Below are 26,789 nucleotides of genomic sequence, written 5' to 3' on the forward strand. Positions count from 1 at the left end.
CCTATCTACATACTGGGGAAAAAGTGTGTGCACGTCAAGCCCCGCCCCTCATGATGTCATAATGCCCTATCTACATAATGGGGAAACAGTGTGTGTATCAAGCCCCGCCCCTCATTATTTCACAATGGTTGCCATGGCGACGCTGATGTCATCAAGCCCCGCCGCTCATTATGATGCCATAATGGTTGACTATGGGATGGAGGATGTGTGATGGGTATATGGGCACTGGACTGTGGGATGGAGGATATGTATGACAGGTATATGGGCACGGGACTATGGGATGGAGGATGTGTGATGGGTATATGGGCACTGGACTGTGGGATGGAGGATATGTATGACAGGTATATGGGCACGGGACTATGGGATGGAGGATGTGTGATGGGTATATGGGCACGGGACTATGGGATGGAGGATATGTATGACGGGTATATGGGCACGGGACTATGAGATGGAGGATGTGTGATGGGTATATGGGCATGGGACTATGGGATGGAGAATATGTATGAAGGGTATATGGGCATGGGACTATGGGATGGAGGATGTGTGATGGGTATATGGGCACTCGACTATGGGATGGAGGATATGTACGATGGGTATATGGGCACGGGCCTATGGGATTGTGGATATGTGTGATGGGTATATGGGCACGGGACTATGGGATGGAGGATAATTATAATTTGTTATAACTAACCACAGTTAGTTACTATGCCCGGGCAGCACAGGGCTCTTCAGCTAGTGTCCTATAAATGTCTACTATATTCCTGATTAAGGATTTTGTCTTAGTTGAGATGAATCAGTGCTGCGCTTTATGCATATGCTCAGTAGTAAAGCTCCTCCTCTACAGATCAGAGCAAAAAGGCACCGATAAGGAATGCCTGCAGCCCTGCACTCATCTCAAGAACTGCTAGCAGGAGCAGGTAAACAGGATTAAGGCAAGTACTACTTAAAGCAGATCAAAACTTTCTATCCATAAATCAATAGTCCAATGTGTTTCATCTGCATGCGTCATGTTTTAGTTTGCTTTTCCTCTGAGCTTATGTTTGGAGGTTAGTTGATCTGATGCTCTCCATGTTATTAGTTCTGTTAGGCCTCTTTCACACTTCAGTTTTTTGCATCAGTTATAATCCGCCAAAAAGGCGGACAAGCGGATCCGTTGTCAACTGATGTGAACGGATGGCACAGGATCCGTTTTGAGACGGATCCTGAAAATGACGAAATTTAAAGGAATCGCTGGCTAGGAAGGAGAGCGAGAGCGAGAGCGAGAGCGAGAGCGAGAGCGAGAGCGAGAGCGAGAGCGAGAGCGAGAGAGAGAGCGAGAGAGAGAGCGAGAGCGAGAGAGCGAGCGAGAGAGAGAGCGAGAGAGCGAGCGAGAGAGAGAGCGAGAGAGAGAGCGAGAGAATTTTTTGTTTTGTCCGGCACCCAGAAAGAAATTCGGGTTAAATCAGTGTTTGCAGGATCCGCCAGAGAAAAAAACGTTACAAGCTCCGTTTTGAAATTTTTGAGGATGGTGACGGACAGCAACTTTTGGCGGATCCTCACAAAAAACGGATGCAACGGACATCAATCCGTCACAATCCGCCATTAATGCAAGTCAATGGGAAAAAAACGGATCCTCAAAAAAAATTTGAGGATCCGTTTTTTTTCAAAACCTGGCGGATTGTGACTGATTGTAAAAAACGGAAGTGTGAAAGAGGCCTTAGCAGTTTCTTTCTGGGGTACAATTCAGAACAAACTTGCTCCCTTCCCTCCTCCCCTCTTCATAGACTGAAGCATCATGAGGTGATATATTTACTGAGCTGTCCCCTGAGAAAAGCCTGAGATTGAAAGTTCAGAGTAAAGCTATGCAATACAATAAATCAAACTTTTTATTCGCCATCTGTACAATTAATTAGTGCAATATTTGTTTTCTTTCCAAAATTATACACGATACCTTATTCTTGCAGGAATTACAAATATATATTTTGAGAGGGAATTTACATGAATACAAAATGCCTAAGAAGCATCCTGTGTGAAGCCAGCTGTATTTGAGAATTTCACATTAACTCGAGACAAAAAAAAATAGTGTGTGTCATTGTATGACAGATGAAAACAAATGCTGTGAGCTAAAAATCAGTGCACACTCAGGCAGTGATAAAAATGCTCCTATGAGAGCTTCCAATCTAAAAAGACAGAAGAAGCTTTCAAAGCTGTGACAGATCAGTGACATCAAGAAACTAGTACCCAGCACTTCCCGCCGTGCAAAAGAGGAGGAAAGAGCGTCTCAAACATCAGTTACAAAATATCTTGTAAGTGACAAAGTTACTGTAACAGTGACAGCAGATGTGTTTGAAACAAAGTTTATAGAGCTTGGTGTGAAAGACAGTGTAACATTAACATTATTTGCACGACCAGCTGTTACAGCTCTTGATGGAGAAATGGCCCGCAAACTTGGTGTTTCTCACGAATGAGAAAGTACTACAAAATTAGTGATTGAAGAAGCTCTTAACCAAAAGGAGGATCTTAAGAGAAGATTCAGGGTATGTGCCCACAATCCGGAACTGGCAGCGCTTTGGACGCAATGATGTTCGCTCGAGCCAAAGCAATGTAGTCTACTGAACGCAGGTGAGCCCACGTGTTCACTAAACTGTGCTGATTCACTGCATTCAATACATTCTATGGGTGAAATTTCTCTTGCGAAGACTAGCATCTACGTAAGAGAAATTGACATGCTGCGACACGTGAGGCATGTTAGTCTCCGCGGGTGATACGCGGGTGTCTCATTCACTATGCTTTAACATCTGGCTATGGCGGTTTGGACATTGTACAAGTAAGCAGCATCCGACCCGAAGCGTTTACTGATCGTGGGCACATACCCTCATATTTCTTAAAATGGATGTCTGCACATATCATAGACTGAACTATTTTGCTACCGAAGTTTGATTTCTTTGCAACAGCAAGAAAATTGTTACCGAGACACTGGCAGTACTATAGGTCATCACAGCCAGATTCTCCAGGCCTTAGTGGAAGAAGTTCTGCAAGATTATGAGCTCAAAAAAGAACAGGATCTTGCTATTGTAACTGAAAATGCGTCAAACATACAGTACAATTAAACTGATGAATGAGAATAATGAAGGTGAACAGCAGCTAGAAGAAAACTTCAGATTCAGTATGTTGGAGATGGAAGGCCACAGTCCTGTAACTGAGGAACAATTACTACAGAACAACAGCATAATGATTCTTTACAGTTAGATGATCTTGTTGAAGCTGCTTCAAAGCTTTCTCATATTCAACACACGCGCTGTGTTGTGCACACGCTGTAGCTGGCAATAAGAGAGTCTGCAAGAGGGACATGTGGGAACTCTAATTGGCGAAGTGAGGAAATTGTTTTTTGCTGATAGAACCCCTAAAATTGATTTCATCTTGAAGAGACGTGCTGGAAAAGAGGCGATTGTGGATCAAGCCATTCGATGGGGCAGCACATATTTAATGACTGAGCGATTGCTTGAGCTGAAACCCTTTCTTGTAGACATGACCAACCCTCAGGTAACACTAAATGAAGGTCAGTGGACACAGGTGGCTAAACTGAAAGAAATGCTTCATCACCCATTTACAGTGACTAGAAAAAGCCGGATTACTTACCGGTAATGCTCTTTTAATGAGTCCACGACAGCACCCACTGGAGGTATCGGATCCGCCCATTTGGAACAGGAAACCCTACAGGAAAGATAAAAGGGGCGGTCCGCCTTTCCTCCTCAGTTTTTCGTTTCAGAGTACCAGAAGGACCACCAAGGATTAGGCAATGTTCTCTTATTTTAACATCTTTCTTATCCATTATTTGGTTAATATACTTTAACTATTGATATCCTTAGGGGGGGAAGTGAACGGGTGCTGTCGTGGACTCATTAAAAGAGCATTACCGGTAAGTAATCCGGCTTTTTACTCTTCGCCACGACAGCACCCACTGGAGAGATTCCAGAGACCATCACCTGGGTGGGACCACCGTGCCAAGGATAGTCCTGCCAAAGCTTAAGTCAGAGGTTGATGAAAGATCAAGTCTGTAGTGGTTATAGAAGGTAGAAGGGGATGACCAAACTGCCGCCTTACATATAGTTTCAATCGGAACATCTCCCTTTTCCGCCCAAGAGGTTGCCATTGCCCTGGTGGAATGCACCCTGATGTTCCCTGGAGGATCTTCGTTTTTTGCGGAGTAGGCTAAACGAATGGCCTCTCTGATCCACCGGGAAACGGTGCTCTTCGTGACTCCATACCCCTTCTTAAAGCCCTGAAATGAAACAAATAGGGCCCTACTCTGCCTCCAACTGTTGGACCTCTCAATACATTTTAGGACAGTTCTTTTGACGTCCAGAGTACGGAACTTCTGCTCTTCCGGAGTAGAGGGATTTTTATAGAAGGTTGGGAGGAGTATCTCCTGAGATCTATGGTATTTTGTTGCCACTTTTGGCAGGTAGGCAGGGTCTGGTTTTAATACCAATCTGTCTTGGTATTCTTGGAAAAAAGGTGGATCTATTGACAAGGCCTGAATATCACCCACTCTTCTAGCTGAGGTCAGTGATACTAAGAGGGCCATTTTAAGTGCTAAGTATTTGAAGGGTATTGTGTCGATCGGCTCAAAGGGGTCTACCGTTAGGGCGTCTAAGACCAGATTTAGATCCCATGTAGGGACGGAGGGTATGTGGATTGGAGCTATTCGTTCACATGCTGTAATGAAACGAGTTATCCACTTGTTGCCTGCTATATTATGGCCATATAGTGCTCCTAATGCCGATATTTGTACTCTTAGTGTATTTACTGCTAAGCCTAAGTCTTTCCCCTTCTGCAGAAATTCCAAGATTGTGATTATCGGAACTTCTGCTGTATGAGGTACTGTATGGAATTAAATAAATTTTTTCCATATTCTAGTGTAAATTTGGGTTGTGGACTGTTTTTCTACTTTGTAGTAGTGTAGTAATTAAGGACTCCGAGAATCCTCTTGTCCTCAATAACTGCCTCTCAAATTCCACGCCGTCAAGTGCAAGCTGAGCACTTGAGGGTGGAAAAAGGGGCCTTGGGAGAGTAGATTGGCAGTCGGAAGGATCCAAGGATCTGTTATTGACATAATCTGCAGCCACGAAAACCACGGTCTTTTTGGCCAGAACGGTGCTATTAAGATTATTCTTGCTTTGTCGTCTCTGATCTTCCGAATTACTTGAGGTAGGAGGATCAATGGAGGGAACGCATACGCCAGGTTGAAATTCCATGGGGCTAGAAAGGCGTCCAGTATGTCTGGGTGATCTGACGGAGATAGGGAGGCAAATGTTTTTATCTGCCTGTTCTCCTTTGTGGCGAAAAGGTCCACCTCGGGTTGTCCCCATGAGGCTACTATGTCCCTGAAGACCTTCCGATTGAGGCACCACTCTCCTTGTCGTAGAGTGTGTCGGCTTAGGAAGTCTGCCTTTTGATTGCTCTCGCCTCTGATATGAAGGGCCGAGAGGGACAAAAAATAGTTTTCTGCTAAGTTTAAAATTCTTGCCGCTGAAGACATCAGAGTCTCTGATCGAGTTCCTCCTTGTCTGTTTATATATGCCACTGTGGTGGTGTTGTCCGACAGGATCCTTACATGCTTCTGTTGGAGCTGCGGAAGGAAGTTGTATAAAGCATAGAACACTGCAGTCAGTTCTTTTAAATTAGATGAGTAATCGCATTCCTCTTTACTCCACCTTCCCTGACGAAACCCATTCTCCATGTGGGCTCCCCAGCCCTGGGGACTGGCATCGGTGGTTACGATACAGGATGGAACTATAACCCATGGAACTCCTGAACATAAGTGGTTATCGTCTAACCACCACTCTAGGGAAGTCAAGACTTCTTGTGACAGGGTTATTTTGCTCTGCAAATGACCACTATGTCGCTTATCCTCTTGGAGGATCTGGTGTTGTAGCGTACGGACATGGTACTGGGCCCACCGGACTGCAAGAATTTAGTGATCCTAATAGTGACATTGCTTCTCTCAAGGATACACGTGGTTTATCTATAGCTGCTTGTATTTTTTGTATTGTGAGGGTGATTTTTACCTGAGGTAGTAGACATCTCTGGGTCAAGGAATCTAGTTGAAATCCTAGAAATGTCTGGAGAGATTGCGGACCGAGTCTGGACTTTTGGATATTGATAATCCAGCCAAGGCTCTGAAAAGAGGAGATTGCGTCAGTTACGCGTTCAGTACATTGTTTGACTGAATTCCCAATTATTAGGAATTCGTCTAGATATGGTACAATTAGTGTGTCTTTTTGGCGAAGGTAGGCCATCACTTCTGCCATCACCTTGGTAAATATTCTTGGTGCCGTGGAAAGCCCGAAGGGCATTGCCGCGTATTGGAAATGACGAATCCTTCCCTCGACTTCCACTGCAACTCTTAGGTATTTCTGGAATCTGTTGTGTATAGGGAGATGATAATAAGCATCTTTTAAATCAATCCCTGCCATTACGCAATTTGGGAAAAGAAGCTTTATAGTGGATCTAATTGATTCCATTTTGAAATTATAATTTTTTATAAATGAATTTAGCTTCTTTAAATTAATAATGGTTCTAAACGTACCGTCTGGTTTAGGCACCAAAAACAGGGGAGAGTAAAAGCCTCTACCCTGTTGTTCCTCAGGGACGTCAACTAAAACTTTTTTAGCTAGTAGGACTCGAATCTCGTCTTCGAGAGCCTTTTGCTGAAGTGAGGAATTAAGGCGAGTTATAACAAAGAACTCATAAGGGATCCGAAGGAATTCAATCTTTATTCCTTCCTTGATTATGTTCAAAATCCATGGGTTTAACGTAATTTGTTCCCACTTGGTAAAAAAAAAATTTTAATCTACCCCCAACTGGTGGGTCTAAACTCTTTATTTTTATCTCTCCTATATGTTGGCCCTCTGAAGATGGTACCCTTCTGCTTTTCATCTTTCGTGGCCCATCTGTTCGTTCTGTCCGATTGCCTTCTTCTCCCGAATGGCCGTCTTTTAAAGGTTTTCCTATAAAACGGAATGGGAGAATCACTGAAGGCCTTTTTGCTTTCTTTTGCCTTGGCGAGAATTTCGTCTAAGGCTTTTCCAAAGAGGAACTCACCCTCGCATGGGGTTGCACTAATTTTGGATTTTGATTGTGCATCCCCTTTCCAGCTCTTTATCCACAGCGCGCATCTGGCGTTATTCACCAGGGCTGCCGACCTCGCTGCCAGTCTTAGGGTGTCCGCTGAAGCGTCTGCCATAAAGGCAGCTGCACCTCTTATCAACGGGATGGCTGCACGCAGTTTCTCCCTTGACACTCTTTGCTCAATCTGCTGGTCTAATTGATCTAGCCATACCAGCATTGATCTAGCAGTACATGTGCTGGCTATTGCGGGTTTGAATACCCCGGTGGTGGATTCCCAGGACCTTTTGAGCGAAGATTCAGCCTTTCGGTCTAATGGGTCTGCTAACAATCCTGCGTCCTCGACCGGGATCGAGGTCTGTTTGGAAGTGGAGGATATGACGGCATCCACCTTTGGTACTTTAGTCCATTTTAATAGATCTTCATCAGTGAACGGGTATTTCCGTTTTGAAGCTGATGGGAGAAAACCCCTCTGGTCGTGTTTCTCCCACTCTCTTTTGATGAGGTCCTTAATTGCTGGTATCACCGGAAATGATCTCCTCTTTTTCTCTGCCAATCCCGCAAACATAATGTCCTGCGCGGTTTGGGCTCCCCTTTCTTCTTCACATCCCATAGTATTTCTAACCGCTTTTACAAGGTTATCTACGCTGTCCAGTGGAAAACACGCGCGTCCTTCCATCTCCGAGGATGACGATGAGGACGTGGATGCGGAGCCTGAGTTTAACTCCTGTTCTTCCTCTGACTCTGAACTAACAATGACCTGTTTCTTATGACTGGACTCTGCGGGAGTGCTGGCGCGGTTGATGGCTTGTATTTCCTCCCTAATTATGGCTCGGATATCTTTGGAAGATATCGTCGACCCCTGCCTGGTCTCTTTCATGCATTGTTTGCAGAGTTTTTTGGGGTAGGAGTCAGGGAGAGGATCTGAACATAATGCGCATTCTTTATGTTTAGTTTTTTCTTTTTTCTTTGACTGAAGTGAGAGGTCAAAGGTAAAGAGAGAGGGGGGGGGGGGGGAGAGAGGAGGTTAGCTTAATAGGTAGAGTATATACTTTGCACACTCACCCAGTGAAGCTTAATACCGGGTCGGATGGCTGAGACGGTCTGGATCGGGTTTCTGCTGCCTCGCTCCTGCGGGCAGTCTCTGTCCTGGCGCTGCGGTCCCTGGTGGAGTTGCCCCCAGCTGAATCCCCTGCTGGGGTTTGCGACTCTGCGGGGGACGACATGGTTCCAACGATGCAGCGCTACAGCGCTGTTTTATCTTTCTTCTTGTCGTGCCCCCCGGAAGTCGCCCTGTCACAGGGCGCATGCGCCGCGTCATCGCCATCCTACCCCGTTAGTTCAACCATTACTTCCGGGGTATAGGAACGTCGGGTGACAGCCGGCTTCCGCGCCACCGCTACTCACACGCGCGGCTCGCGCGCTCATGGCCTCACCTCCACGCTATATCCCCACCGATTGGGGGGGGGGGAATCCCCCGGATGCCGGACCGGCCCGCTCCCTGGTAAGACCGGGCGGCCCTCCCCGGACCCGGTCATTACCACTGTGCCACCATACGAGGGGGGAGCCGTCAAACGGAATCTCCCCCGACGCTGCTTCCGGACCGCAGCCCCTGCCGTTCCCGAGGAGACCGCACAGGCGGATGCATGGCCCGGGTAAGATCCTGCAGGATCCTGCTCCATTTGGAACAGGAAACCAAAACTGAGGAGGAAAGGCGGACCGCCCCTTTTATCTTTCCTGTAGGGTTTCCTGTTCCAAATGGGCGGATCCGATACCTCCAGTGGGTGCTGTCGTGGCGAAGAGTAAAATTAGAAGTTGACGATTTAACGCCAGGCATTTTCATAAAGGAGTGGAAGAACTTACTGTTTTGCCTGTCCCAAAGAGGAGGTTTAATTGCAGCTGGCATTGCAGCTTCAATGAAATGGAGACACTATTAGAAAATAACATTCTTCTGGCAGCAGTTTATGGGGACCCAAGTCATCGAATATTGCTGGATAATCAACAGCTTACTAATGGAAAAGAAGCTCTGACTGAAGTAGTTAGCATGAGCGGGCTACAGGAGTGCCAAGAGCAGGAGGACTTGGGTCTTGCCACTGCTACCATATCTTCAGCCTCATCAGATGAGCAGTTTCATTTTAAGAATATTTGGACGACAAGGAGCAGGAAAGCGTTGCCGTAGGCAAAAAGATTTCACTCCCATAGCCAACAGACTGACCATATTTTAGCAAAATGTTTTCACTTGCTCTTAAGGAAGTAGAGTTCAGCTATTCATCAAAACCGACTATGCATGAGACAATTCATTTACACCCTGAAATGGTTGGAGACGTTGCCCATGTGGTTACTGCTTTGCCACCAACTCTAGTGTAGAGAGGTCGTTCTGTAGCTTTAAAATAATTAGATCAGATTTGAGGTCATCTATGGAGGATCGGATGGTGGCGATACAAATTGTCAGAACAAATTCATAGACTGCACAAATGTTCAGTTTTTGTTGAAAGCTTTTTCCCCCCACTTACTGCATATTTACAATTTATTGTGCTCTAAAGTTGTATTCCAATCAATATATTTTATGTTCTATCAAAATAGCTTGATTATTGTATTATAATGGTGATTAAAAGCCTGATGTTACTATTTTACTACAGTAAATTTATCACTTAAACATGAGCCATGGATGAGAGAGTCAGGGTGAGTGCACACGCTGCGGATTCACCTGCGGATTTTTCCACGCGGATTTGCAAGTAAAAACGCAGGTAAAATGCCCTGCGGTTTTCCTGCGGATTGGCCAGCGGTTTTCCCTTGCGGATTGACACCTGGACAATGGAATAGGTGTCAAACCGCTGCGGAGTCCGCAGAAATAATTGACATGCTGCGGATTTAAAACCGCAGCAAATCCGTGCAGAAAAATCCGCAGTATGTGCACTGTGGATTTGAAATCCCATTGGCTAACATTGTACTGTACATTGTCTGCGTAACTGCTGCGGATCCGCAGGGCCAAATCTGCCACGGATCCGCAGCAGAATCCGCAGCGTGTGCACATACCCTCAGAGTTGGGAATCAAAGTCATCAGAGAATATTAAGGGTCTGTGCACACTTGCGGATTCTGCTACGGATCCGCAGCGGATTTGGCCCTGCGGTGTACAGTACCACTAAATGCAATGTAAAATAAAAAAGGCTGTGCACATGCTGCGGAAAAATCTACGCCCAAACGCAGCGGTTTTGAATCCGCAGCATGTTAATTCTTTGTGCGGAATCGGCAGCGTTTTTATACCTCTTCCATTATAGGAATCCGCAGGTGTAAAAAACACAGCGGAAATCTGCACAAAATCCGCAGGTAAAACGCAGGTCATTTTAACTGCGGATTTTGCTAAATCCGCGAGGACAAATCCGCAGCAGAACCTGCAACGTGTGCACATACCCTAAGAGTACAGGCCAGCTTGCTGTAAAATGCTGCCCATTCACAGCCTAATATATTACCTGGACAAATCTTTTTATTAAAAGTTTGCTGCACAGGAAACGATTATGGAAACTTTGCAACACCATTGCCAGAATGGGCAGTCCATTCATTCAGCAGAGCATACACTTTGCTTTCTCTGACACTCCCACAGAGAATGAATGGAGCGAAGTTATGCATTCTCAATGTCTGCTCCATTCAGAGAAGGTTCCTTAACGCCTTCACCCCCAAGGGTGGTTTGCACGTTCATGACCGGGCCAATTTTTACAATTCTGACCACTGTACCTTTATGAGGTCATAACTCTGGAACGCTTCCATGGATCCCGGTGATTCTGACACTGTTTTCTCGTGACATATTGTACTTCATGTTAGTGGTAAAATTTCATTCAAATAACTTGCGTTTATTTGTGAAAAAAATGGAAATTTGGCAAAAATTTTGAAAATTGCGCAATTTTCCAACTTTGAATTTTTATGCCCTTAAATCACAGAGATACGGCACACAAAAAACTTGATAAGTAACATTTCCCACATGTTTACTTTACATCAGCACAATTTTGGAACAAAAATTTTTTTTTGTTAGGAAGTTATAAGGGTTAAAAGTTGACCAGCGATTTCTCATTTTTACAACACCATTTTATTTTTAGGACCACATCACATTTGAAGCCACTTTGAGGGGTCTATATGATAGAAAATACCCAAAAGTGACACCATTCTAAAAACTGAACCCCTTAAGGTGCTCAAAACCACATTCAAGAAGTTTATTAACCCATTAGGTGCGTCACAGGAATTTTTTTGAATATTTAAAAAGAAATGAACATCTAACTTTTTCACAAAAAAAATACTTCAGGTTCAATTTTTTTTATTTTACCAAGGGTAACAGGAGAAATTGGACTGCAAAAGTTATTGTGCAATTTGTCCTGAGTACGCTGATACCTGATTTGTGGGGGGGGGGACGACTGTTTCGGCGCATGGCAGAGCTCAGAATGGAAGGAGCGCCATTTGACTTTTTCAATGCAAAATTGGCTGCAATTCAGATCGGACGCCATGTCACGTTTGGAGAGTCCCTGATGTACCTAAACAGTGGAAACCCCCTACAAGTGACCCCATTTTGGAAACTAGACCCCCCAAGGAACTTATCTAGATATGTGGTGAGAACTTTGAACCCACAAGGGCTTTACACAAGTTTATAACGTACAGCGGTACAATTAAAAAATCATATTTTTTCCACAAAAATGATCTTTTCACCCCAATTTTTATTTTCCCAAGGGTAACAGGACCCTAAAAGTTATTGTGCAATTTGTCCTGAGTATGCTGATACCCCACATGTGGGGGTAAACCACTATTTGGGCGCATGGCAGAGCTCGGAAGGGAAGCAGCACCATTTGACGTTTTTGGCTGGAATTTAGATCGGACACCACGTCGCGATTGGAAAACCCCTGATGTACCTAAACAGTGGAAACCCCCCACAAATGACACCATTTTGTAAACTAGACCCCCCAAGGAACTTATCTAGATATGTGGTGAGAACTTTGAACCCACAAGGGCTTTACACAAGTTTATAACGTACAGCGGTACAATTAAAAAATCATATTTTTTCCACAAAAATGATCTTTTCACCCCAATTTTTATTTTCCCAAGGGTAACAGGACCCTAAAAGTTATTGTGCAATTTGTCCTGAGTATGCTGATACCCCACATGTGGGGGTAAACCACTATTTGGGCGCATGGCAGAGCTCGGAAGGGAAGCAGCACCATTTGACGTTTTTGGCTGGAATTTAGATCGGACACCACGTCGCGATTGGAAAACCCCTGATGTACCTAAACAGTGGAAACCCCCCACAAATGACACCATTTTGTAAACTAGACCCCATAAGGAACTTATCTAGATGTGTGGTGAGAACTTTGAACCCCCAAGGGCTTCACAGAAGTTTATAACAAAGCCGTACAATTAAAAAATCAAATTTTTTCCACAAAAATGATCTTTTCACCCTCAATTCTTATTTTTCCAAGGGTAACAGCACCCCAAAAGTTATTGTGCAATTTGTCCTGAGTACGCCGATACCCCACATGTGGGGGTAAACCACTATTTGGGCGCATGGCAGAGCTCGGAAGGGAAGCAGCTCCATTTGACGTTTTTGGCTGGAATTGAGATCGGACACCATGTCGCGATTGGAAAACCCCTGATGTACCTAAACAGTGGAAACCCCCCACAAATGACACCATTTTGTAAACTAGACCCCCCAAGGAATTTATCTAGATGTGTGGTGAGCACTTTGAACCCCCCAGTGCTTCACAGAAGTTTATAACGCCCGGGCGTGAAAATAAAAAATTCGTATTTTTTCCACAAACATGATCATTTAGTCACCATTTTTTTTATTTTCCCAAGGGTAACAGGAGAAATTGAACCCCAAAAGTTGTTGTCCAATTTGTCCTGAGTACGCTGACACCCCATATGTGGGAGAAAACTACTGTATGGACACACGTCAGGGCTCGGAAGGGAAGTAGTGACGTTTTGGAATGCAGACATTGATGGAATGGTCTGCGGGTGTCATGTTGCCTTTGGAGAGCCCCTAATGTACCTAAACAGTGGAAACACCCACAAATGACCCCATTTTGGAAACGAGAACCCCTAAGGAACTTATCTAGATCTGTGGTGAGCACTTTGAACCCCCAAGGGCTTCACAGAAGTTTATAATGCCTGGGCATGAAAATAAAAAAATCGTATTTTTTCCACAAACATGATCATTTAGTCCCCAATTTTTTCATTTTCCCAAGGGTAACAGGAGAAATTGGACCCCAAAAGTTGTTGTCCAATTTGTCATGAGTACGCTGACACCCCATATGTGGGAGAAAACTACTGTATGGACACACGTCGGGGCTCGGAAGGGAAGCAGTGACGTTTTGGAATGCAGACTTTGATGGAATGGTCTGCGGGTGTCATGTGCGTTTGGAGAGCCCCTGATGTACCTAAACTATTGAAACTCCCCACAAGTGACCCCATTTTGGACACTAGACCCCCTCACGGAACTTATCTAGATGTGTGGTGAGCACTTTGAACCCCCAAGTGCTTCACAGAAGTTTATAACGCTCGGACGTGAAAATAAAAAAATCATTTTTTTTCCACAAAAATGATATTTTTGCCCCCAAATTTTTATTTTCCTAAGGGTAACAGGAGAAATTGGACCCCAAAAATTGTTTTGCAATTTGTCCTGAGTAGGCCGATACCCTACATGTGGGGGTAAAACACTGTTTGGGCGCATGGCAGAGCTTGGAAGGGAAGGAGCACCATATGACTTTTTCAACTCAGAATTGGCTGAAATTGAGATCAGACGCAATGTTGCATGTGGAGAGCCCCTGATGTGCCCAAACAGTGGAAACCCCCAATTCTAACTCCAACCCGAACCCCAACACACCCCTAACCCTAATCTCAGCCCTAGCCCTAACCCAGCCCTAACCCTAGCCCTAACACTAACCCTAGCCCTAATGGAAAAATGGAAATAAATACATTTTTTTTATTTTATTATTTTTCCCTAACTAAGGGGGTGATAACGGGGGGTTTGATTTACTATTTGTGGCGGTTTTTATGTTTGGCAGCTGTCGCACGCTAAAAGACGCTTTTTATTGTAAAAATAGTTTTTGCATCACCACATATTGAGAGCTATAATTTTTCCGTATTTTGACCCACCGAGTCATGTGAGGTCTTATTTTTTGCGGGACGAGTTGATGTTTTTGTTGGTTCCATTTTCGGGCACGTGACATTTTTTGATCGCTTTTTATTCCGATTTTTGGGACGCAGAATGAACAAAAACCAGCGTTTCATGAATTTCTTTTGGGGGGGTGCGTTTACACCGTTCCGCGTGCGGTAAAATTGATAAAGCGGTTTTATTTTTTGGGTCAGTACGGTTACAGCGATACCTCATTTAGGTCGTTTTTTTATGTTTTGTCGGTTTTATGCAATGAAAACTATTTTATATAAAAAATAATTATTTTTGCATCGCTTTATTCTGCGAGCTATAACTTTTTTATTTTTTCGCTGATGATGCTGTGTGGCGGCTCGTTTTTTGTGGGACAAGATGACGTTTTCAGCGGTACCATGGATATTTATATGCGTCTTTTTGATCGCGCGTTATTACACTTTTTGTTTGGCGGTATGATAATAAATCATTATTTTCTGCTTCGTTTTTTATTTTTTAAGGGGTTCGCTAAAGGGGTTAACTAATGGGACAGTTTTATAGGGCAGGTCGTTACGGACGTGGCGATACCTAATGTGTACTTTTATTGTTTTTTTTATTATTTTCAAAAAATGAATTTATTGGGGAATATTTTTTTTTTTTTACTAATTTATTTGGCGATTTTTTTTAATTTATTTTTACATTTTTTTTAATTTTTTTTTACTTTATTACATAGTCCCAGGTGGGACATCACTGTCCTGTGACAGATCGCTGATCTGTCACATCACAGATCACTGTGACAGATCAGCGATCTGTCACAGGCAGTGCCGAAGGCTTTCTCATGCCTGCGCTTTGCAGGCACTGAGGAAGCCAGCTTCCTCAGGTCCCCGAAGGCCCCTGTCGCCATCTTGGATTCGGGGGCCTGGAGGATAGGAGGCCCCCCGCAGCAGCGCTGCACATTGCGCTGCCGTGGGGGGCTCAGGGAAGCACGGAGGGAGCCCCCTCCCTGCCGATGCTTCCCTTTAACTCCCGGTACACCGCGATCATGTTTGATCGCGGTGTGCAAGGGGTTAACGTGTCGGGGGCGGTCCGTGACCGCCCCTGACACATTGTGCCGGGTGTCAGCTGTGATAATCAGCTGACACCCGGCCGCGATCAGCGGCGCTCACCACGTGGGCGCCGCTGATCGCGGTAGACGTACTATCCCGTCCACGGTCATACGAGCCCGGGTACCGTGGACGGGATAGTACGTCGGATGTCAGGAAGGGGTTAAAGTCTCCCGTTCTCAAGACCGCAGAGATTCCCCCCACCCCTGTAAAAAGGAAGTTATAACCCATCTCAGACATATGGGATAACTTAATATTCTGGTGCAGACCCTTTAACTATGCATCAATTATGCAGAAGCCTAAAATTAAAATTGAGGGCGAAGTATTTGACCCCAGGAATTTAACACTACTTTCTAATTCATTTAGTTTAATATGCAAAACTGCCATCTCTATCCCAGCCAATGCTATAATAGGCTGTAGGTTTCATTTCACGTAATGCCGGTTTTGGTTACAGTAGATGTGACGGTAATCACATGGCAGGGTAGGGTAGTAACAGACAAAAGCAAACACCTTCCTGGCCGCAAATATATCTAACATCAATGAGAAAATTAACTGAGTCTTTCCGTGAAGATGACGACAAGTGCACTGATCTTCTCTAGCTCCCCCACAAGAGCTTGACTGATATCTGCTCTGCTATCTTACAGCAAAATCTCATGTGTACACTGCGTATTCCCAGCCCTTACGTAGCATCAATGTATCGCTCATGTATGAGACATGGGGTAAGTCCATAGAGGGACTATGTGCTGCCAGAATTTCATCAGAGCTGCGACAGGTCTCCCTCCTTGCATGTATACATACTGAACTGATGACAATGTCCTCAGTGCTGCAGTTGGCTCCATTCTCTGAGCTATGGAACATACAGCTCTGGAAAAAATTAAGAGACCACTGCACAGTTTTATAAAAATCAGCTTCTCTACATGTCTGACAGCCATTCCATTCAAGTGTCAGTTGAATTCCAACCAGAGTACACCTCATTCTACTAAGGCTGTGCACACGTTGCAGATTCTGCTGCGGATCCGCAGCGGTTTTGGCTCTGCGGGTCTGCAGCAGATTTAGCTGCGTTGTACAGTACCATTGTTTTAAATGGTAAAATGAAAAACACTGTGCACATGCAGCGGATTTTTCCGCGGGTTCAAATCCTTAGCATGTCAATTCTTTGTGAGGAATCCGCAGCGGTTTCACACCTTCTCCATTGTAGAGGTGTGAAACCGCAGGCTAATCAGCAGGTAAACTGCAAGTCTTTTGACCTGCAGATTTTTCCAAATCCGCGTGGAAAAATCCACAGCACTTTACACTACGTGTGCACATAGCCTTAATGTGCTTCTGATTAGGCGATCACCTGAACCAAATCTTATTTAACAAAGGAAAGTATAAAAAACCCTGCTGTGGTGTTCACTATACTCTTGCAATAGGACAAGCTGGATGGCAAAACAAGTGCTAGTAATATCCCAAAAGTAATAGGAATGAAAAAAACTTTTAACCATGCCAAAGGAGTGGAAAAGAAAAGTCTTGAGTGAGGAAAAGAAGGGCTCAATTCTGGCTTTACTAGCAGAGGGATACAGTGAGCATCATGATGCCTCCATCCTTAAAATTTCTAAGACGGCAGTCCATTCCAACAAGGTCAAAAATCAGACATTGGGGACAACAAATCTACAGAAGTACAGGGCAAGACAGTTCGCAACAGGCTACTAGAGAAAGGGCTCAAGTCACGTAAAGCTAGAAAAAAGCCTTTTGTCAATGAGAAGCAAAGGAGAGCCAGGCTAAAGTTTGCCAAAGACCATAAAGATTGAACCACAGAGGACTGGAGTAAGGTAATCTTCTCCGTCGTCTAATGGTTAGACAGAGACCTGGAGAGGCGTACAAGCCACAGTGTCTTGCACCCACTGTGAAATTTGGTGGAGGATCGGTGATGATCTGGGGATGCTTCAGGAAGGCTCGAATTGGACAGGTTAAAGGGAATCTGTCACCTGCTTTTTGGCATATAAGATGCGGCCACCGCCATCAGGGGCTTATCTACAGCGTTCTGTAATACGCCTCCCATCTTCGAGCGATGACATCCTCGTCTTTGCTTCCAGTCGTGGCTCCGGGGCAGGCATACTCCTCTGCCCTGATGAGGGCAGAGCAGAGTACTGCAGTGTGCAGGACCTCTTGGACCTTTCCCGACGCCTGCGCACTGCAGTACTCTGCTCTGCCCTCAACAGGGAAGAAAAGTACGCCTGCACCAGAGCCGCGACAGGACGCAAAGAAGAGGACGTCATTGCTAGAAGATGGGAGGCGCCGGACCCGGACCGGACTGCCCCCCTTGCGAGTATAATCAACTCGTTTTTCTTACCTTTCAGGTTACATCGGGGGCTTATCTACAGCTTTACAGAATGCTGTAGATAAGCCCCTGAAGCGGTGGCCACATCTTATATGCCAAACAAAATAGGTGACAGATTCCCTTTAATCTTTGCGAAAGACATATGAATCAAGCCGCATACAAGGTTATCCTGGAGAAACAGTTGATTGCTTCTGCTCAGGCAATGTTCCCCAACTGAGGACTGGTTTTTCCAGCAGGACAATGCACCACGCCTCACAGCTAGGTCAATCAATGGATGAAGGACCACATCAAATCCTTGTCATGGCCAGCCCAATCTCCAGACTTGAACCCCACTGAAAACCTCTGGAATGTAATCAAGAGGCAGATGGATAGTCACAAGCCATCAAAGAAGAACTGCTTAAATTTTTGAACCAGGAGTGGCATAAGGTCATCCAAAAGTAGTATGAAAGACTGGTGGAAAGCAGCCAAGATGCATGAAAGCTGTGATTAAAAATCATGGTTATTCCACAAAATATTGATTTCTGAACTCTTCCTGAGTTAAAACATTAGTATTGTTGTTTCTAAATGATAATAAAATTGTTTTCTTAGCATTATTTGAGGTCTGAAAGTACTGCATTTTTTGTTATTTTGACCATTTCTCATTTTCTGAAAATAAATACAAAATTTAGTGCTTGGAAATTCAAATACATGTTGTCAGTAGTTTATAGAATAAAAGAGCAATTTACATTTTACTCAAAAATAAATATATCTATAAAGAGAAAAATCAGACAAAGAAAATTTTGCAGTGGTCTCTTAATTGTTGCCTGAGCAGTATATACTGGTCATGTGACAAAGATGGACCACTATTTCATAGGCTCCTTACAAAATCTACACAGTAGAGATGAATTACACCCCAGAGTACTGAAGGAGATAGCAGAAGAAAATTTTGAACCCCCCTCTATAATCTTTGAAAATTCTTGGAGAACAGGAGAAGTCCCAGAAGACTGGAGAAGAGCAAATGTTGTTCCTATCTTCAAAAAGGGGAAGAAGGTGGACCCAGGCAACTATAGGCCGGTGAGTCTGACTTCTATACCAGGAAAGATCTTTGAGCAAATTATTAAACAACATGTATGTCAGTACCTGGATAAGAATGAAGTGATTAAACAGAGTCAGCATGGGTTTGTAACAAATAAGTCATGTCAGACTAACTTAATTTCCTTTTATGACGGAATCACTGATTGGGTGGATCAAGGAAATGCTGTAGATATAGTATATCTTGACTTCAGCAAAGCATTTGACAAAGTATCTCATACAATCCTTATTGAAAAAATGACTAAGTATGGAATGGACAAGGCAACTGTTAGGTGGATTCATAACTGGCTTAGTGATCGGACCCAAAGAGTGGTCATAAATGGCTGCACATCCAGCTGGAAGAATGTCTCAAGTGGGGTACCACAGGGCTCTGTATTGTTCAACATCTTTATCAACGATTTAGATGAAGGAATTGAGGGTAAACTGATTAAATTTGCTGATGACACAAAGCTAGGAGGGATAGCTAATACTAGAGAAGAGAGAGGATTCAAAAAGATATAAATAAACTGGAGAAGTGGGCAGCAACTAACAGAATGGTTTTTAACAGGGAAAAATGCAAAGTACTACATCTGGGCAATAAAAATGAAAAAAAGCATATACAGAATGGGAGGAATAGGGCTAAGCAACAGCACATGTGAAAAAGACTTGGGTATACTAATAGATCACAGACTGAATATGAGTCGTGTGATGCAGCAGCAAAAAAGGCAAATGCAATTCTAGGATGTATTAACAGAAGCATACAGTCTAGATCACGTGAAGTCATTATTTCCCTCTACTCCTCTTTGGTCAGACCTCATCTGGAATATTGTGTCCAGTTTTGGGCACCACATGTTAAAAAAGACATCAACAAACTGGAGCAAGTTCAGAAAAGAGCGACCAGAATGGTGACCGGTCTGCAAACCCTGTCTTATGAGGAAAGGTTGCAGGATTTGGGAATGTTTAGTTTGCAAAAGAGAAGACAGAGGAGACTTAATAGCTGTCTACAAATATCTAAAGGGCTGTCACATTGTAGAAGGATCAACTTTATTCTCATTTGCACAAGGAAAGACTAGAAGCAATGGGATGAAACTGAATGGGAGGAGACAGATTAGATATTAGAAAAAACTTTTTGACAGAGTGATCAATGATTGGAACAAGCTGCCACGAGAAGTGGTGAGTGCTCCTTCAATGGATGTCTTCAAACAGAGGCTGGACAGACATCTGACTGGGATGAATTAGCGAATCCTGCTTTGAGCAGGGGGTTGGACCAGATGGCCCAGGAGGTCCCTTCCAACTCTGCGATTCTATGACTAGACCTGCAATCAGGGGCATACACAGAAATCATGGTGCCCTATAGGAAGTCATTGGCAGAGTCACAAATGATGGGGCTCTATAGGAAATCGCTTACAGAATCAGAGAAGCGACTTCTAGAAACATCAGAAGATGCAGTGGCCAGCAAAGCAGCCTGACTACTGGCTAACAGGGGTGAAGGGCACAGGACCTGGCCTACAGAGGGAGCATTACCCTGCCCAAGCACAGGTCCCAGCATAGCGCAAGTGGCGGTGGCCTCAGGCATGAGCCTCAGTGTGAGTGTGGTGGCCTTAGTGTGAGTGTCGGCAACCTCAGGCGGGAGCAGTGGGCTCATTGCAAGTGTGGTGGCCTCAGCGCGGGAGCGGTGGGCTCATTGCGAGTGTGGTGGGCTCAATGTGAGTGGCGGCAGCCTCAGGCAGGAGCAGTGGGCTCACTGCGAGTGTGGTGGGCTCAGTGTGAGTGGCGGCGGCCTCAGGCGGGAGCAGTGTGCTCACTGCGAGTGTGGTGGGCTCAGTGTGAGTGGCGGCGGGCTCAGGCGGGAGCAGTGGGCTCATTGAGTGTGTGGTGGGCTCAGTGAGTGGCGGCGGCCTCAGGCGGGAGCAGTGGGCTCATTGCGAGTCTGGTGGGCTCAGTGTGAGTGGCGGCGGCCTCAGGCGGGAGAAGTGGGCTCATTGCGAGTCTGGTGGGCTCAGTGTGAGTGGCGGCGGCCTCAGGCGGGAGCAGTGCGCTCATTGCGAGTGTGGTGGGCTCAGTGTGAGTGGCGGTGGCCTCAGGCAGGAGCAGTGGACTCACTGCGAGTCGGGTGGGCTCAGTGTGAGTTGGGTGGGCTCAGTGTGAGTCGGGTGCCGGCCTCAGGCGGGAGAAGTGGGCTCATTGCGAGTCTGGTGGGCTCAGTGTGAGTGGCGGCGGCCTCAGGCGGGAGCAGTGCGCTCATTGCGAGTGTGGTGGGCTCAGTGTGAGTGGCGGTGGCCTCAGGCAGGAGCAGTGGACTCACTGCGAGTCGGGTGGGCTCAGTGTGAGTCGGGTGGGCTCAGTGTGAGTCGGGTGCCGGCCTCAGGCGGGAGAAGTGGGCTCATTGAGTGTGGTGGGCTCGGTGTGCGTGGCAGCAGCCTCAGGCTGGAGCGGTGGGCTCGTGTGAGTGTGGTGGGCTCAGGAGGGAGCAGTGGACTGCATGGCCTCTCACCTCTTCCTGTACCACATGGCTGCCTCTCTTCTCGTTCTGCATCAGGAGCCGGTAGCTGAACTCTGCACAGCTCTCATCCGTGGGGTCGCTCAGCGTCAGCTCCAGCCGGATGGTGCTCTTGCTGCTCGGCTTCTCGTCCTCCGCCTTACCGGTGGCCTTGGCAGGGCAGGATCCGGCCTCCCTGACTGGAGCAGACGACGTTGCCAATTCCCGCGGCGGCCGCGGGAACGGAGTCGATGGGGGAGGCCGCGGCTGCATCCCTGGAAGCTGGGGGCGCGGTACCGGGGGGCGCTGAGAGGCCGCCGGGGTCGGAGGATTCCGCTGCTGCTCCGCTAGCAGGCTGCCTGCAGTCTCGCGTGGCTTCATGGGTGACAAACTAACGAACGGCACCCTGCGCGGCTCCGCCATACTGTACCTGTACGGGGCCTCCTGTGACGCCTCTATGCAAGTGGCCTGTACACCGCTAGGCTTGGTCCTTTACTGCAAGCCCGTGTAGACGGAGCGCTGGTGACAGCAAAACTCCTATGTCCTACCGGCCGCCACCAGCTCCATTACATTAACTGTCCTATGCGTCGCCGCCATCTTGGGCCCCACATAAATAATAACAGGGCCGCTCTCCACAGCGCATGCGCTCAGAGGTCGCCGGGTAGGGGCGTGTGTAAGACGTCATCACGTATTTCTTTCTCCTCGTTTTGCATTTGTTTGGACGTGGTGACCAAAGGTTACGTTGCCGCTGACGTTGAAATCAAATCGCGTGTGTTGTCAAGACAACGAGGACGCCGCGCTCTTCTGCAAGTGCAGCTGTTAAAAAATGTTGTGCTGGCATATACACAGCTGGGGGTGTGCAGACATATACACAACTGGGGGTATGCAGACATATACACAGCTGGGGGTGTGCAGATGGGTCGCCCTCCCAGGACTGTGGGGTACTCGGTACTGGGCCGGTGTCAGGGAGATGTGTCACAGCAGCGGTGACCCGGTCCGTGGCCCTGGGCGCCCAAGCAATGGGGAGATGTAGTTAATGGTAGAATAGTTTGTCATGCCACCCGTGGTGTTTGGCAAATGTGGTGTTAGGCCAACGCTGCATACAGATCCGCTGGGACTGATGGTATGTGCAGCTTAGGCTACTTTCACACTTCAGGTTTTCGGCGCGATCCGGCGTCGTGCCGGATCCGGCAAATGTTTAGTAAAACCGGATGTGACGGATCCGTTTTTCTGCCGGATCCGTCTTTTTCTTGACAGACAAAACCGGATCCGTCTCATCCGGTTCATCCGTTTTTCTATCCGTTTTTCGACGGATTACGCCGGATCCGGTTTTTAAAATTGACCCTTGTGGCCTTCCGAACGGGATTGGCTACTGGAAAACTATATATAGCATGTTCCTACAGCCCTTCTTTGACAGGTTGTAGAGGAGAAAGTGCAGGTTGGAGAGAAGAGCAAGTTATTGGCGAAGAAGGATGTTGTCATTGGAAATATTTTGAAGAATTTGGCGGATTTTATAGCGGAGGCGAATCGTTTGAGGGTGATTGTTCTGGAGAAGGAGAGAGCGAGACAGCAGCGCATCAGGCATCGTAGACGACGTTTGTGGATCCACCCCATCACAGCCAAGAGAATGACGCGTGGGGTCTATTCTACACTCTGCATGGACCTTCGACGAAACCCGGATAAATTTTTTGGATATGTTAGGATGAAAATGGAGAATTTTGATTACTTGGTGGAGCGCATTGCACACCTCATAAGAAAAGCGGACACCTATTGCCGCTTCTCTGTTTCACCCACAGAGCGTCTGATGGTGACTTTAAGGTAAGCCACATTTATTGGATGTAATCGCATCAGAGCACACTTTCACTGCAATCTTGTTGGTGGTAGTTTGTATCTCCAAGTGTTATAGCTCAGTTTTGGTATGTAATGCTGTGATTTAAAACTAATTTATTGTTTTTTAATTCCCCACAGATTTCTTGCAACTGGAGAATCCCTTTCGTCACTGCATTTCCAGTACAGACTCGGGATTTCCACCATATCTGGAATAGTAAAGTACTCATGCCGTGCACTGTGGGACTCCTTAGCTGAAGAGTTTTTACCAGAGCCCACAACAGAGAGGTGGATTGAAATTGCTGACAAGTTTCAACAGATATGTCAGTTTCCCAACTGCTTGGGCGCTGTGGACGGGAAACATCCGCATTGTAAAGCCAGCTGGATCGGGATCGGAATATTTCAATTACAAGAAATATTTTTCAATTGTCCTCATGGCCATCGCTGACTCGGAATACAAATTTATTGCGGTTGATATTGGGGCCTATGGCCGCTCCAATGACTCTCAAGTTTTCAAACTGTCTGCCATGGGGCGTAAACTGTATGGAAACACCTTCCAGTTCCCACCACCTAGACCGCTGCCGCAAACATCTGGTCCACCTATGCCATTTGTCTGTGTAGGGGATGAAGCCTTCCAGCTGTCAGAACACCTTTTGAAACCGTACTCTAGCAGAGGATTGACAAGACCAAAACGCATTTTTAATTACCGCCTCACAAGAGCAAGAAGAATGGTTGAATGTACCTTTGGTATTCTGACAGCCAAATGGCGGGTCCTATTGACTGCGATCAACCTCAAGACAGAAACTGTGGACGAGGTGATCAAAGCGTGCGTGGTACTCCACAATTTTGTTATCTGCAAGGAACCCATTTCCATTGAGGACACCTCTGAAGAAACCACCTTGCAAGATTACCATGACATTACCACTAGAAGTTCTGTGACGGTTTCAGTAATGAGGGACAATTTTGCACTATACTTTATGTCACCTCAAGGCAGAGTACACTGGCAGGATGACAGAGTGTGAAAGATTTGTGCCCAACCAAACTTGTGTACCTTCTGTACCAACAGTATATACCTTTGCCAACCAAAGTTGGCTATCTTGTCATGGTCTCTATTTTTAGCTTTAGGCCACAGGTGTGTACCTGGTTGTGTTTTATGCAAAGTATTTCACCTTTTAACAAAAGTTGTGTACATTGTTAGGAAATCACCAACAATAAACACAACTTTTTAGGTGAAATACTTTGCTTCAAACACAACCAGGAACACAACTGTGGCAAAAAGCTAAAATTTACCCACAGTTATATACCTAGTTTTGAATACCATTTCACCTTTTAAATACCCTGTATTTAACCTTTTTCGCCGCAGAAAGAAATGACAGACAACCAGTGTAAAATAATTTAACTTTTATTGAAAAATGTTTTTTTTAGTAAACTTTTTTAAAATTTTAATAAACTTGTTTAATAAAGCTTTGAAACTATAAAACTGAAACCATAAAACTGGTCATTTTTATTTAAATACACACATTATAAATCTGTGTAGTGTGTGGTGGAAATACTGCTGTAGGGGCTGCGGGACACCTCGACACTTGGAGTGTGGAGAGAGGACTGGGATCGTGGTGGGGAAGGAACAGTTAGAGGTGAAGGTGTGGAAAAAACTACAGAATGGGTGGACATGTGGGAAGCAGAAGAGGTGGTGGGTGGTGGAGTGGAGGGTTGGGCAGGGACTGTAGGAGCAGATGATGTTGATGGCAAGTTGTATGGGGAAGGAGTTTGGTACGGGGCAGGTTGCTGGAAGTGGGGAGATGTCTGGTACGGGGCAGGTTGCTGGAAGTGGGGAGATGTCTGGTACGGGGCAGGTTGCTGGAAGTGGGGAGATGTCTGGTACGGGGCAGGTTGCTGGAAGTGGGGAGATGTCTGGTACTGGGGAGGTTGCTGGTACTGGGGAGTTTGCAGGTACTGGGGAGGTTGCTGGTACTGGGGAGGTTGATGGTGCTGGGGAGGTGGATGGTGCTGGGGAGGTGGATGGTGCTGGGGAGGTGGATGGTATGTAATAGGAGGGGGAGGATGGAAAGTGGCTGGAGGGGGTGTAGATGTAATAGGAGGGGGAGGATGGAAAGTGGCTGGAGGGGGTGTAGATGTAATAGGAGGGGGAGGATGGAAAGTGGCTGGAGGGGGTGCAGGTGGAGGAACTACTGTGGTGGGAGGAGGAGGTTGGGAGGTAACTTGCTGGAGAGCAGCGTGGCATGAATGCATTACATGCATCTGCTGGGCAGGAGAGAGCGTTTCCATGCGCTCCACAACAGACCTGAAAAAGGTGTGGTTTGGCGAAGATCTTGCTTCTGAATGCATGGTTTGCAGAAGTGTCTTCACCTCCAGAATGCTGGAGTTGATCTGCTGATAGCCTGCGGAGATTTGCTCTGACAAGACTTTTAGACAGTTCTGGAAAGATGCATTCAGATGCAAGAACTCTGGCGCATAAGTCTTTTCCTGACCCCTCTGCCGCTGCCGCCCAGTACTCGCAGGTGTACTAGAGGTGGCAGGGGCAGAAGGGTGGGGTAAAGGGAAAGCGATCTCCTCACCAGCAGCTTCATGTAATGTAGGCGGCCACGATGCTCCTGTGCTGGTGGATGGGACTGATGGGTCGAATGTGTGGGAAGGCTGGGAAGGTGCAGATGTACCGGGGCGGTCGAAGTCTCCCTCGGTGTCGGTCTCCTCAGGGATCGCCTCAGAAGGGTCCAATCGTGCAGGCTCCCGAGTGCTGCTCACCGTGCTGTGGAATAAAGAGAAAAAAAAAACAATTAAAATAGTGACATGGTATGGCCCTGGCTGAAAAAAAAAAGTTACATCTAAACATTTTTTGTCACATGTGGTGTGTAATATTTACCTTCTGGTGAGCATTGTCTCCCGGAGGAACAACAGGGCTCGTGCGTACTTGTACTTGCTCCTGCGTCCTCCAGATCCACTCGGGGCCCGCATCTCTTTATTGAACTCCTTCTTGAAACGATCCCTCACAGACCGCCACCGCTTCACAATTCTCTCCCCTGAAACGAGAAAGGACAAAGTGGTTAGTATACAACATCAGTGTTTCCCAAACTCCAGTCCTCATGGTCCCCAGGGGTCATGTTTTCAGGATTTCCAAAGTAAATAGAAATCCTGAACACATGATCCGTGGGGACCACGAGGACTGGAGTTCGGGAAACACAGGTTTAAATCAAGCAACCGGTACTGTATATACTTACGCTCTTTAATCTGGGCCCGAGCTTCGAGGTCCTCCCAGCGGTCCACAAGGAGCGAACAGATTTCCTCCCAGAGTCGTCGGGTAACGATCAGGTCAGCGTGGCGTCGGTCAGCCATATTCCAGAGCGGCTCCCTTTCTCTGACGAGATCGATGAGGCGGTCGACATCAATCCCTCCATCCTCACCGTCAGAGTCGGGAGCACGCTGTGAAGGCTGTTAAAGAAAAAGACAAAAATAACATAATTAGCCTCCACAAAAGAAATGAAATAAAAAGTGCAAAAAAAACAAAGCAAAAATATTTATACTTACACGCTGGTGACCGCCGCGTTGCTGTCGCCGACGACCCTGGGAGGCACTGCGAGGACCTCTTGGCCGAGCACCAGATTGGGAAGACTAGAGAAGAAAACAAAAAATGTTATGTCTTTGGATGTAGGCATTTGTTTGCTGTGTGTGGTCTGCAGAACATTGTTTTCTATGTGTTGTGTGTAGTGTGATGTTGTGTTTCTGCGTTTGATGCAAAAAACTTACCAATTGTGAGCCCACTC

General features: G+C 46.2%; 1 protein-coding gene across 6 annotated transcripts in view; it reads right to left on the reverse strand.

The window, feature by feature from the left end:
- The window catches only part of UBN2 (ubinuclein 2), a 236,664-nt gene extending 214,850 nt beyond the window's left edge, over positions 1–21,814 (reverse strand). For 3 of the 6 annotated variants that reach the window (XM_073572986.1, XM_073572985.1, XM_073572984.1), the window contains exon 1: positions 21,199–21,814. In XM_073572986.1, the coding sequence (XP_073429087.1) occupies positions 21,199–21,606 (408 nt within the window). In that variant the 5' untranslated portion in view covers positions 21,607–21,814. The remainder of the gene's footprint in view (positions 1–21,198) is intronic. The other 3 variants (XM_073572989.1, XM_073572988.1, XM_073572987.1) reach the window with 2 other exon arrangements.
- Positions 21,815–26,789: the final 4,975 nt, after the last annotated feature.

The sequence above is a fragment of the Dendrobates tinctorius genome, unplaced genomic scaffold, assembly GCF_039654945.1.
Source record: "Dendrobates tinctorius isolate UK_male_01 unplaced genomic scaffold, ASM3965494v1 ptg000033l, whole genome shotgun sequence".
NCBI classification, from domain to species: Eukaryota; Metazoa; Chordata; class Amphibia; order Anura; family Dendrobatidae; genus Dendrobates; species Dendrobates tinctorius.